The 14,669-nt window shown below is 36.8% G+C and overlaps 1 protein-coding gene across 2 annotated transcripts; it reads left to right on the forward strand.

Moving 5' to 3' along the window:
• Nucleotides 1–6,644: 6,644 nt before the first annotated feature.
• Ddit4l (DNA damage inducible transcript 4 like) lies at nucleotides 6,645–11,257 on the forward strand. Of its 2 annotated transcripts, none has more exons than XM_027935446.2 (3): nucleotides 6,645–6,800; nucleotides 7,078–7,217; nucleotides 8,975–11,257. In XM_027935446.2, exons 2-3 carry the CDS (start codon nucleotides 7,127–7,129, stop codon nucleotides 9,460–9,462), a joined length of 579 nt encoding a protein of 192 aa, XP_027791247.1. In that variant the 5' UTR covers nucleotides 6,645–6,800; nucleotides 7,078–7,126; the 3' UTR covers nucleotides 9,463–11,257. The 2 variants fall into 2 exon arrangements, with proteins under 2 accessions (XP_027791247.1, XP_071470611.1); XM_071614510.1 differs by having other exon boundaries at nucleotides 7,081–7,217.
• The last annotated feature ends 3,412 nt before the right edge of the window (nucleotides 11,258–14,669 follow it).

Raw genomic sequence — 14,669 nt, forward strand, 5'->3', positions numbered from 1 at the left:
CAGGAAGGAAATGATGTATTTCTAGTTTTGTCTGAGAATTAGGATTAATAGTTTCCATTTTTAGTTTCTCTCCTTTTAAAATTAGGATGATAACATCCCTTCTAACCAGAATGAGAAAAATTACACCTATTAACCAATAGGGTTCTAGAGCATGTTAAACTATATAAAAAGGTATAATAGATAATTAGTAAAATAATTATAAAATGAACAAATATTGGAGAGACTATCAAGAAACAGAAAGTCTCGTTCCTTATGGGTAGGTGCCCCAAACTATACAATCCCCATGAAGGATAATTTATCACAATCTATCAAAAACACATTTTGCCTGTGTGTTATTTGATCAGAAGTCCCTCCTATGAGAATTTACCACATAGATATACATGCCCACACTCAAAGTGACTTATTTATAAGATCTTTAAATACACACAGCATAGTATGCAATTGTAAAAATCTTTAAATAACCAAAATGTACCTCTAGAACTTATTTTATTGGTTAGATAAATATCTATAAAGCAGAACACTGCATAGTTGAGGGGGGAAAAGAGCAAAAGATAAAGCTATATATTCATATGAAAATATCTCTATGCTATATCCTCAGTGCAAAAAGGCAATGTGGAGAACAAAAATACAAAATTTCTCTTTAGGAAAAAAAAGGGTGAAATGGGACTATATGTGAAAAAAATACATATATATATATATATATATATATATATATATATATATATATATATATATTTGTATTTCCATAAAGAAATTTAAGAAGGATATATAAAAACTAGTAAATGTGGTAACCTGAGGGGGGAATTTCATACTTGAAAGTCAGGAGCAATGTGCTTTTTCAGTCATGTGATCATTATCTTTTTATTTCCATTCTACACCTTAAAAGTTGGCTATTTGTTTGCAAATTCAAAGTCAATTCTTCTTTACTCATTTTATTATTTTATTTTAAGTTTTCTGGACCTGCATTAGTAATACTTCCCCTGGACAACTTAATAATAAAAATATAAATATCATTATGTTAAAACTGATTTTTATTATTATACTTGTTAGATTCTACCTACAAGATTTATGCCTTTATAATATCTATTTGCAAATAGTTCCCTAATATAGAAAATACAAAAATATTTCTGATTTATGAAGTTTTCACAGCACTATTTAAATACAGAACACATTAAAAATACTTTTTAAGAAGTACTTTACACATAAATTTCTTTATAGACAGTAGTAATATTGCTATAAAAGACAAACTCAAATATGTACTGTGTATGGAACTTCTGAATTGACCATAGATACTAAAAGTAGAGCACTCTTGATTGCCCATGATACTCAGAGAAAAACCAACAACTGTCCTAAAAAAACATTATTCACTTCATGGATTATTTACTGCTATAGAATATGAACAAATTCATATAGCTGTATGTGTTAAGAATGATCACCTTTGAGTGAACTTTTAAATTATACCAGTTACATTGCCCGAAACTTAAACCGCATTCTATCAAATGATATGCCATATTACAGAGAAAGAAACTGAGATTCGAAGGATTTAAGTTAATTTCACAATGCCTACTCGGGGCAAAGCCAGAATTTGAAGACCAAGCCAATAGAGTAAGAGCACAAAGTGAAAGCAATAAGCTGTGTGGCTCTGATACCCATTCAGAGATGCGCACTGTTTCATAAGCCGTTAGCAGAAAACACATAAACCAGCTGTAATTATACAATGTCATACATTAATTTGATAAGTCCCATTTATTGCTTAACTTAGAAATGATGCATCAGCCTCGTTACACAACTGAATGTACTTGAGCTACATGGATATCTCCTGAAGGGCTGTTTCTGCATTTATGATTTATCTCCTCTACCATAATATACATCATTCCCAATCACAAGCATAATATTTCAAAAACTAACTCAATATTTTAAAATATATTTTATGATATAATTATAGCAGCAGAAATTAATATACATCTAAGTGCTTTAGTAAATTTAGAATTATTACTTCTTTCCTTCCTTTCTTCCAAATGAGTTGTTTCCAAATTACAGGTTTCTCAGACCTATTAGTTTAAACATATCTGAGAGGTAGGGTACTAAGCAGTGAACCCAGGAGCATTTTAACACTGTGTTATATCCTGGTCATTTTTATTTCTTATTTTGAGACAGGCTGGCCTCCAACTTGGGATCCTCCTGCCTCAGTCTCCTGAGTAGCATGAATGTCAAATGCTATATAAGGCCAGTTCACAAGAATGATACTTGGCTGGTACAGGAAGGGGGACTGATAAAGGATACAACACCTATATGAGCACACAGACTATTATCTTCATGCACATAAGGAATTCCAGAGAAATGAAATGCCATCAAGGTATTCTCAAGTTTGTGATTTTCAAAGGTTTTAAGATGTATCCCTAGAAAAATGTCAAAAGACCAACTCCATGTTCCTGGCTGACATTCTGTGATAATGGGCACCTGAGCTATAAATCTTTCCATAACTAAGGAAAAGCAGATATTGTGCACATTTAAACTTCTTAGTTTTCTTTATTTAAAAAGAGATAATACAGAGCATTGTTTATGACAAGAACAAAATGATACAACTATTTTAAGAGACAAGTCACTATGGTAACATATTCTCTGATTAAATTTAGAGAGGCAATGCCTTCTGCTACTGAAAGATTCAGCTTGTAACAGCAGGTATTACACATTATTTTATATTGGGCCCTGTTTTGTTTTATATTAGATAAGTGTCCATGTTACCTTTACTTAATGTGAAATCCTCCATCTTAATACAGAATAACTCATATTGCATGATTAATCATTGAGTGGAAAACTTCTTGGTATAGCATCTTCAAAGAAAAACATGATGATGATATATCCCATCTAGAATGTTAACAGAGAAAAATGCATATCTTGAAACAAGTGGAAGATTCCATAGACAGTAATTTCAATTGTCTATAAATTTCATTAGCACATATAACTGCATTTCACACCAATGTGATTTTTCACCCACGTTATTTTTTTACATCTCATCAATAGTTCTCTTTCCTGGTTTCCCATGCAGTGATGGATGTCTTATAATAAAAAAGGCCTTCCTAATCAGTAGCAAATATTTTCCAGATTTCCTGCAAAAAGGCAAGACCGTAAATTTTGTTCTACATTAACAATACTTCCCCAACCCCTTTTACTTCTTTGCTTATTGCACTGAACAAGGGAACTACAGTTTCAGAGCAATAATAATAGCAATAACAATAATGCCACTCACTAAGCATTTGCATTATACCAGGACTTGTTCTAAGCACTTCACACAGGCACCAAATTCACAAATTTAGCACAACCGGGGAAAGACAGAGATGATATTCATTTATATATCTCATATTTGTTTATACAGAAGAGATAATATTTAGCATTGATTAAAAGTGTTTCTCTTAAGCCTCATAAAAATGCTGTGAGTCCACAGACATACCTTGGATATTGTACAGATCAACTTCCATGTCTTGTGAATCCTCCCTGAATCCACTGTGCAGATTAAGAAGCCCAGCAATGTTATCTCAGGTGTCATAGTTGATGAAATGAAATAAGCCATGCACTGAATGTAAATGCATTAATAAACATTCAGAAACAATGGCTCATAGGGGACAGAGTGAGACAATCGACTGGTGAAACACATAATAAATATTCAACATTCCAAATAATGAATTCACAAGACACCAGCATTTCATATAACTATGTATTAAAGTACCATTTTTGGTTTTGTGATATCCCTGGTATTCTGAATTTACACTTTAGGTAAGCAATGATACTATGAATACTATACTTATACATGAATCATTCGGAACTTAAATATTTGCATCATGTACATCAGATAAACATAGTTGTCATTTGTTACTGCTATTTTTCTTTTTGTTAATAGATGAGTAAATTGTAGGAATAAAAAAGCAAGCATGTTTAAGTCGAAAGGCCTTGCTTATGATTTTGGTAGTTTGCTATAATACATTGGTGTATGAAAGGCAAGCAAATTATTTAACCAATCAGATTTTCTATTCATTCATGACTATTATCTGCAGTAAATGCCTCCATGTTTTTGTAGTATTAGTTAGATTTGGTGAAACAACAATAAAACATGCTTTATCACTGCATTTGGTAAATACTTGAAGTACACTAATGTGATGAATTTTCAGTTACAAATTAACTGTCCCTACAATATTTAAAAATATATAATAGACTAAGTAGATCATCTCATGTTGAGACTTAAGGAACTTGGTCTTCCCTAATTCTGTTCTGTGCTTCATTTTTTTTTTCAAATCAGCTGTTTAACCTTTCAAAGATGCAGACCCCTGATAGAAAGAATTTCTTTACCATTTTAAGTAGATAAAAAAGGACAATGTCTGCCAATTTTTCCAAGTGTGTGTTCTCTATCAATCATTCCTTATGCACTATAACTCCTGAGAGTAAGGCTCATTCAGCCAATAAATAAATAAATAAATGATAATTGTTGAAGTATTCTGCACATAGATAAATTGTTTTCTGAAGCAAAATCCCACAGGGTGTTGCAAAATTTCAGTTAGTCAGGTGAGCCAAGACTAACTGCTGCTTTCTAAAAATTCCCATGATATTTCTGGCCCTGTGGGAGTACTTAGTTTCTAAATTATGACTAAATACCCTAAGGATTTGCAATGGCTAATTTCTTTATTTCTGATTTCTTTATTTCTTTGATTATCTTAATTCTAAGAACCATCCTCAGAGAAAGGTAAAATGGAACTTCATTAACCCATTAAGTCCCAAGTTTTCAATTCTGGAAGTATTTCAATAAAATTGACACAGTGCATTAAAATAGGTTGGAAATCTAGAGCTTATATATCCTTTATACTATATAATATATATATATATTATTCACCAACTACTTTTTTCAAAAGAACAGAATACTAAAAACATAATATTTATTTCAAAAGTTACCATGACTGGTGTATTTGTTGCTCAATTTAAGTTTTTAAACATGTGACACTTCTGGAATGGTGGGAAGCAACAGGTTAATATTGCTGCCCAGATAAGGACAGGAGGTGCTGTGGCATGCCCAGGAACAGACTGCTCAGCAGTGGGCATCAGACACCTAAACAGGGGTCCATCCATCCATCCTGAATACACCAGCCACAGAAACTGCTTTTTAATTGGCTTCAGTGGACTTGTTTATTTTCCACTTTTGTTATTGAAATAGAAATGGAAATCTGCTTTGAAAGAGCAGCCTATCAGCATCTCCTTCCTAAGCTGGCCCGACCTTCAGGCGGTGCAGCTGCCTTGGTCGAGTTAAAAATGGACTGGCAAGCTGGCTTTAATTTGGGCTGCTCTGCCTGTGAATGTCCTCCCACTGATCTGTTTATCACACCCTCCTTATCCCTTCTGTTGTTTTTCGAACTAAATTTTTAGCCTGGACAGCTGATCCTGCCTTTCCAGGCCCTAACCTGCAGATCCTTCCACGTGTAATTCTAAGAACCTGGCAGCCAACACTACATTCCCTATTTGTAGAAATGCCCTTCTCCCTCTCCAGGCATCTCCACCTCATTGGGAAAGCCTGGCCCTAACAAATCAAATGCTACTGGAACACCAAAGAGACAAATGGGGTGGATTAGTAACTTGGAGGCCGGGGAGAGTATGGCTTCTTGCTGATGGCTTTGCAAGAATATAGTCTCTTTACAGGGCTCCTCTGTTCCTCTGTGTGCTCCGGTTCAGGACTGCGCTCCCCGCCCCACAGGGATTACCCTAGCAAGATATAAAAACTGTATTCTCATTCCCTCAAGCCCCTTCAAGATTGCCAAAGCCCAAATTCCTCTCAACAGGGCCCGCCTGGAACTTCTGCCTCTGGGAATGGCAATTGCTCCTAACAATCCGGCTGGTGGAAGAGACAGCCATGATCCCATTAATGGTTTTGTTTAGTTTCTTGGCAAACAAGCCCTCAATTCAAGCTCCTGCGTTCTGCGGCCAGGTCTAATAGAAGAGTGCCAGGCTCACCCTTCCCACGGAGAAAAAGCTTTAGTCACAGACACAGCAACAAGAAGGATGCCCAGGGAGCCCGCAGAGAAATTGAGAGCCTTTCTAAAATGCTGGAAACCTTTCTCTAGCTATGACCACCTGAAGGAAGGAAAAATATAGAAACCCTGAGACTCAGGGCAGAGTTAACTGGATTGCAACCCTCTGGCACTGGATTAAAACCCTTGGTCGCAGAGTACAGTTGACTGGACTAAAAGCCATAATATGTACATAAATGGTGCTCCTTGAACACTTTCAGAGATGATACAGTAAAGCCAGAGCAGGCAGACTGTGAAAGTACGCGCGCCTAGGGAGGGGTCGCGCCCACAGAATCCAGGTTATTGGTAGGGACAGGGTGGGGAGGGGAGGGAGCAGGAGTCTTGCACCGGGAATCAAGGTCACGGTGACCCCTGGCCTACCCAGGAAGCAGCAGGTGTCTGCTCAACCCTAAGCTTAGCCTCTCTACTGCCTGCCGGCGTCTTGCCCCTAAAAGCCAGAGTTGAAACGCGACCTGACCCAGGAGGGGCGGGGCGCGGGCAGTGGCCGGCTGCGCAGGTGGGCGGGTCGGGCCGGCGGAAGCCGGCTGGACCTATAAAGTGCTGGCTGCCCCAGAGGCGAAGCCGCTTAGTGGAGCCAGCGTCGGGTGGGCGGGGTGGTGAACACCGCACCGTTCACTGCTGGGTTCGCGGGTCACTGCGGGGGGCTAGAGCTGCGGAGGCGTGTGCCTGCCTCTGTTTACCCCTCAGCGCTGCGGGCCAGCTCGGCGGCTGGCTCGGGAGGACTCTGAGCAGGTGAGCTGCGCGGCGACTTTGGTGGAGCCCGCGCGGGCGGGGATGGCTCAGTGGGGAAGTCGCTTGCAACTTGTACTAACTTTTAAGTTAGTTTCAGGTTTTGGCTGTAGTTGGCGTCTCCGCTCTCAGGGCTTTGTAGACTTGAGGTGCGGAGGCTGGTTCCTCTCTTTCATAGAAAAGTGTCTGGGCGAATGCGCTCTGGCAACGCCGGACATTTTATTTAGGAGCCTCTGCACGTCTTGCTGCTTTTGCAAATCTCTTTTCTCCTGTTTTCCAGCAGCCCGGAAAGGCCGTTCTGCCCCACGAGGGAAACAGAGCCGTTGACCATGGTTGCAACTGGCAGTTTGAGCAGTAAGAATCCAGCCAGCATTTCAGAGTTGCTGGACCGTGGCTATCATCCAGAGAGCCTGCTAAATGGTGAGTTTCCCAGCTACCCACCTCTCTGTCCTCCAAAAATCGCAGCCCCTGGATAGATCCGGACGACTGATGTACGACTTCACCCCTTGCTCAAATGCATAGGATGCTACAAAATCCTTCTGAGATCCCTTCTCAAACTCTCTAGTATCATCTGTCCAGTAGAAACAAACGTAGGAAAAGTAAAATACTGGAGGGCTGTATAGTTCTAGTCCTCTGCTAACAGGCTCTTTGGGATTAACTTTTTTATTCTACATGGTTGCGAAGTTAAATGTATTTATTTGTGTAACCAACATAATCACACCCCTGAAATTCTCATGTGCCCATTTGCCATCAGTTTCTGCACTCCGGTGTCTCCAGGAAACCATCCATCTGCTTTTGATCACTATAAATTAGTTTTGCTTTTAGAGTTTCAGATAAATTAAGTAATACAACATGCATTCTCTTATATCTGGTTTCTTTGCCACATTCCTAGTATTTTTCCATGTCTTTGCTTATATCCGTGTGTTCTTCTTTATTATCGAGTAGCATTCTATTTGTAAATGTACCCATTATTCCATTTTTAATGTCAGAAGGCAAGTTTACACAGCAGTGGTGCTAGACTTTTGTCATTTACAACTTTTAACAGCAGTTTCTAAGTTAACATACTGCCCTGCTACCAAAGAGCAGTGTGATCATAAATTGCTTAAGCTCTTTGAACCTTTCTCATTTAGAAGGAAAAATTAGTTGATGACCTAATTTTATATGGCCAAAACTCTAAAATTCTCTGTCTTCGATAGAGATAAAACATGGGGCCCTTATCATTTGGAATGTATTAGTTATAAAAAAAAATAAGTATATTCATGAGGTAGAGACAGGAAAATGCAGTAGCCAATGAAAGCGAATATCCTTAGGATTTGAAGCAGGCAGGGCATCTGCCTATACTCTGGTCTGGTGACTGTGTGTGTGTGGTGTGGCATGCTGCCAAGTGGTAGGATTAATTTGGAAGGTAGGTGACCAAATGCAGAGCTATCTTTTTCCTTTGAGCAAATCTAATTTTGTTTTCCTAGGACTATTTTGTTTTGCTTGGCTAAGAAAAACTACCCAGCCAGTTATAAATAACCCCATGAACCTCAAAGGTCCTCTCTTTGAGCAATCAAAAAGCTTGAAGCTAAAATTGGTTCTACAAACCATTCCAGTAAAGACTTTTAAAGAAAAACATGAATTTGATAGATCTTTGATATAGTTCATCAAGCTCATGATGGACTCGTTTAAGAATTATAGCAAAAATTCTCTATTCCACAACATCTATATTCCTAAGAGTTAGCAAGCAAGAGTCCCTTAGTCTAAAACAAAAGTTATAACCATTTTTATTCCAGAAGTAATGCATGTTCTTTATAAAACAAAATTGGAAAAACCCCATAAACAAATAAACAAAAGAGGAAAAAAAAATTAGTAGTAATCTTGGATAACCACAAATATATTTTTGATGTGGTCTTTAAGATTGTGTGTTTATACACACACCCTATTCATAGAAAAGTGGTTATATCCTATTCACCTTATTTATCAAAACCTTTATTTTATAGATGAAATAAGAGTTGAAATGACTTGCTGTTTTACCTAGCTAGTTAACATCAAAATGAGTTCAACTGACTTACCAGAAAATACTAGAAAAGATAGATAGAATATATAAAAGTAAACTGTATTGTTATCTTAGAGTGTTTTTCCTACTCCTAGGTTTCTTTTTCTCCTCCTTTATCTACAACTTTAATTTCCTACAGATTTTGACTACTGGGATTATGTTGTTCCTGAACCCAACCTCAACGAGGTGATATTTGAAGAGACAACCTGCCAGAATTTGGTTAAAATGCTAGAGAACTGTCTGTCCAAATCAAAGCAAACCAAACTCGGTTGCTCAAAGGTCCTTGTCCCAGAGAAACTGACCCAGAGAATTGCTCAAGATGTCCTGCGGCTTTCTTCCACAGAACCCTGTGGCCTTCGAGGCTGTGTGATGCACGTGAACTTGGAAATTGAAAATGTATGTAAAAAGCTGGATAGGATTGTGTGTGATGCTAGTGTGGTGCCTACTTTTGAGCTGACCCTTGTGTTTAAACAGGAGAACTGCTCATGGACTAGCTTCAGGGACTTCTTTAGTAGAGGTCGCTTCTCATCTGGCCTTAGGCGAACTCTGATCCTCAGTTCAGGATTTCGACTTGTTAAGAAAAAACTTTACTCTCTGATTGGAACCACAGTCATTGAAGAGTGCTAAGAAGGAAACATTTTTAAAGATTCTTTTGTGATTAATAAAACTATGCAGCTACTCAGTTAAAGTCATTTGTAGTTGGCCCTGCCTGTCCTCACAAGAACCCCCAAATGTAGAACATCTTCTTTCTGTGTTTCTTGTTCATAGCAATGCAGCTAACAGGCTGGTTTTGTGGCTCTTGAGAAATAACCTAAGAGAGTGTACATTTTCTGCTTATATCACATTTCTTACAGAATGGAGTGGAATAAAGAAGCAAGAGAAGCAGTCCGCTTCAGTTTTATATTTGATACCACAACTTTGTGTAGGTAGCCTTGCTAATAGGTCATATAAACCAAATTTTTCTGGTTTGACTTTCCTATGGCTTTTTTATTCCTCTCTAAGTTCTCAAAGTGATCTTTTCAATCGAAGAATCATCTAAATGATGTTCAGTCCATCAAAACATCTAGCATCCAGCCCACTCCACCAATTTTCTGCCAATTTCCTACTCAAATTTGAAGACAAGAGGGTAGAATTAAATGGGTGAACTTAATTCAAACCTCACCCTAGGTATGAGTGAATAAGAAATGTCTCAGAGACAACAGAAATGTTTCACTGTTTCTTGGTGTCTTGGTGTTCTCCCCACTCCTCTGTTATAGATGAAAAACTTGGGCTGCATTTTTAGTAACCACCGTATTACTCTAAATGATTTTATGGTATGATACAAGCTCAGTTTTCCTAGTTCCCAAGTATTGAATGTCATCTTTAAAGTAGAAAAAAATGGAATGTTAAACTTTTTATGTATGTGGTTGATTCCATGGAGCACCTAAAGAATACCCACTTATAACAATGGGAAAGAAATGCTTAGATTCAGATCCACTCGGATTCATTTGTTAACAGCTTCTTCTAAATGTTGTATATGCTTAATCTTAGATGAACCATCTCACATGTCGGTGTTATCTCATCTCTGGCCATTTTTGGGAATTGAGCTGTCTCTCCTTAACCTCAGTGGTCAAAGGAGATGGCTTCACACTAACACTTTTAATTATCAAGATGTTTATATTTATAGAGTCTGCTTTAGCTGAAGAGATCTGGTTTATTCTGCAGACTAGAGAATGAAAATCATATGCCCAGCTCCCTTTCACCATTGATACCTGTCTCGAGGGAATAATAAAGGCCTTTATTTTATTTTTGTCTTTTTCCAACTGACTAGATCATTTATGTTTCTTTTTTATGTTAATGAAAGAATTAAGCCTCCACATGACAATGTTCAATTCAACAAGGCCTTCACATTCTTACTGTGGCTTGTGGATAAGGAGCTTATTCAGGTCTTCTTCCCAGGCTATTAGCACCACTTCACATTCCCTGAAGCCAGGGCGTTAGGGACAGATGTCTTCATACTGGTGTTGCAAAAACAAGCGTGATCCTGTTACTGATCTTTAGAGGTGACCTAAAATGTCACTGTTCAAATGAGCAGGTGTTCTAGCTAATTGAACTCTACAAATGCTTGCAAAGATACTACAAAGCCAGTCTTCATAGGACTGGGCCAATGGGCTCTCAATGTTTTGCATGTCTGTTATTGTTCAGGGCTCAAAAGGTCACTGTGTTTCTGTAGCTGTTTTAGAGTCCTTACCACTGTTTGGGTAAGGCTACTCCGGCATGGATGTAGAACTGTTATCCTTTTTCCACTAACAGTTTTCGTTCAGTCTTTTGCTTGTTATGCTTACAAAATGGTGATGGCTTATGGAGGCTCTTAAATTAATGTTCCTGTTAAAGGAAATTAAAGTTTGTCTATTTTTGACAATAAAGTGTTATATATTTTTAATTATCTTGTCTTCTTTGTCTTTTCTGAGTTATGCAATGATCACCCTAATATATATTTGACAGTATTTGGAGAAAGATAACCAAACAATTATTTCCTTTTTTATGAAGCCCACTTGTATGCTCAGGTATCATATTCCAATTGTATTTATTGCATGTGCTTATGTATCAATAAAGACTGGTTTGCTTCATAATTTTTCAAATTTTTTCATAATACTTTTTAATGGGAAGACATGAATAATTTGAACTTCTTTGGCAACTGCCTTTTTAAAAAAATCTTAAAACTCATTATGTAAAGAGTTATTATGTAGCTTTTCCAGTGGCCAAACACAGATATATCAAATTATATGACCAATGTACATAACCATTTTTATCAGTATATTCTATTTGAATACCATATCTTTCTCATTCCCTTAATATTCTTCATCTTGGATTTTTCATCTTTTTCAGCTATTTTTTCTGTCTCCTCAAATGTATGGTCATTCGCTCAGATTTCTCACACTAGAGACCCAACAACGTTTAACAAGATTTGCTAAGTGCTGGGTATTGTTTGAGGTTCTTTGCAAAAAGTTATGTATTCAGTCATATGAAACGGGACTCCAGTCATTTCCACCTTATAAAGAGCAGACAGACAGGTCAAGCAATTTTCCCCAAGACACCGAGTTTCACTACAGAGAAACAGTGTAAAACCAAGCCAAGTCCACGGGCCACACTCTATTTTACCTCTCCATCTCATGCTGCCTCTAAATGTGCAGGCAGCACAAAGATACTATCCATATCACTGCATGACTGTAAGAACAGTCAGGAACATTGCCATTAAATTAAAAAAAAAAAAAAGGAATTCTTAATGTGGTTTCTGGTCATGTACGAAAAAAAGAAAACTATTGAAAATATTCACTAGTCATTGAAATAGGGTTATGCTCTCCTTATGTGGAAAAGTCACACATTTCAAACCTAGCACCTTTGCTCCTATCTCGTACAGCTGGACTGGTAACTTCTTCACATACTTTCTAATAAAGATGTGCTTTATCCCTTATCTGAATGAGAAATAAGCCATTATGTAGAGTGTAAGATGTGATCCTGAAAAAATTCAATCTCCTGAATACGTTTCACCAATGATGTAGTCTATATCCTCACAGAGTTGCCTCCAAATCACAAGTCATTAGTGCACAGATTCAGGAGACTGAATTCTTGTATTGATCTATAGGTATATATGATACATAGATATCTTTGATCTGATGCACAGCTCTCAATTATCTATATAGATTTAAACAAGTGATAATGATAACAATAATACTGTTTTAAAACTTCAATGCAGGTTGGTGATAGATGAGAAAGAAGAAGTTCATGGTGACATGCCAGAGGGAGGAACTGATATGTATGGACCTAGACCCTGTCATTGATTGTTTACAACATACTCTATTGCATCCTCTGCATCTGCGCCAGACAAAAGAGCAAGATTGTGGGGGGTCTCATGGGGAAATCAGGAGTCACATGTGATGGTACACAGTTCCTGTCTACATCCCATGTAGAACTCTATCACATGGCCCCTTTGAATTGCAGAAGGAACATGTTGCAGGAGATGGGCTTGATGAACTGCCAGCACAGGGAGACAGGTTAGCCAATGAAACAGTGAAGAACCCAGACACAGGCTATACATAGAAGGAAAATAGATCGACAGCAGAGCTGGCACTTTGGATCAATAGGCAAAAATTGGTGCTTTCAATAATAGTGCTATAACAATGATTTATGAGCAAAACATGAAATTGAATAAATACGCATTGAACCTCAAAAATCAATTCTGAGTTGAATGAAGAATTAAGTAAGAAGAACATTTGAGAAGTCAATAAAACTTTTATGATTTTGATGTGGGGAAAAATTTTTTAAATAAGATGCAAAGGTACACTTTCGTCCATCAAATAATCCTATAAAGAGCATAAAAATAAAATTTATGAATTAGAAGTATCATATAACTGAGAGAGTTATTAATAAGAATACACCAAGAATTCTTTGTGAGCGATAAGAAAAACACAAAGGAAAACATATGTGCAAAAGCCTGAATAGGCCTTTTACAGAGCAGGAAGCCCATTTGACTGAAAAATATATGAAAAACATTCTCAATCTAACTAGTGAACAGAGAAATGCAAATCAAAAGCATAAGATATCACTGGATACACATGCATATTGGTTAAAAAACTGATAATTCTATAAGTTGGGGAAACTATGGAGAAAAGAACTCACTTTAATATGCTGATGTGTGTGTGTATGTGTTTGTGTGTGTGTGTGTGTGTGTGTGTGTATGGCATTCTTCTGTAAAATTGATGACAAGCATATCTTCTGAACCAACAATCGTTTTTAGTTATTGTACAGTGTTTTTCAAACTTTTTTGCTTATTGCATATCTAAGGCATTTTGTGAAAGTGTACCCTGTGCCATATTTTTAAATTGCCATCCAAATTTTTCACCCTAATTTTAAAAAGTTCCAAATGATGTAAGCTCCAATATGTGGTAAATACTGACCTTTTAAAAAAAAATATTACATCACATTGTTAAGTGTTTCCAATGGCATGTAAATAGCACAGTAACTTGATACTCACATCTATTTAGAAAATACTAAAATAGGGACTTCAACAGAATGACATATTTTTCAGTGTTACTTTATCCCTGTACCCTCTCAGAGTCATTTTTATATGGAATTTTACTTTAATGTAATATATTTTAAATCTGGAAGTCTTTGATGACTATATCTTCTCCAAATAAAAATCAGGTTATAAATTCAAATTTAAATGTTTTAAATGTTTCAAATCAATCTGTGATTGAGTTCACCTTATAATGGTGCACAATGATCAAAACATCCTTAAGTACACTTTCCAATTTTATAAATACCATTAAACTAAAATAAGAATAAAACAATAATCCCTCTCTCTCTGTACTTGGGATTGAACCCAGGGGTGCTTAACCACTGAGCAACATCCCCATCCCTTTTTATTTCTTATAATGAGACAGGGTCTCACTAAATTGCTTAGGGCCTTGTTAAGTTGCTGAAGCTGACTTTGAAGTAATGATCTTCCTGCCTTGGCCTCCTGAGTCACTGGATTATAGGCATTCACCACCATGTTCAGATAATAAGCTATGTCTTAAGGAGATGGATAACTCAAATTAGTTAATTATTTGTGAATAAATATTGTTTTTTTTTCTAGAATTTGAAATTCAAAAAAAATTCCTATTTTTTGTTCTGATTGTGACTAATCTCCAAATAGATGTTGAAGTATTAGGGTATAAGACTTCAAACATAAGAATTTTGATTGGACACAATTAAGCCATACAGTAGACATTCATATAATAAATTTTCTCAATACCATCCTAGAACAATAATTCAAACAGTTCTTTCTTCAGTACTTTAGAGTGATTTCCATT

This window comes from Marmota flaviventris, chromosome 7 (genome assembly GCF_047511675.1).
Source record: "Marmota flaviventris isolate mMarFla1 chromosome 7, mMarFla1.hap1, whole genome shotgun sequence".
In the NCBI taxonomy this organism is placed as follows: domain Eukaryota; kingdom Metazoa; phylum Chordata; class Mammalia; order Rodentia; family Sciuridae; genus Marmota; species Marmota flaviventris.

Excerpts from the sequence above, each read along its gene's own strand:
- Ddit4l (XM_027935446.2), top strand. The coding sequence starts at position 7,127 with ATGGTTGCAACTGGCAGTTTGAGCAGTAAGAATCCAGCCAGCATTTCA. Across the intron at positions 7,218-8,974 it reads TCCAGAGAGCCTGCTAAATG|ATTTTGACTACTGGGATTAT; the intron begins GTGAGTTTCCCA and ends AATTTCCTACAG.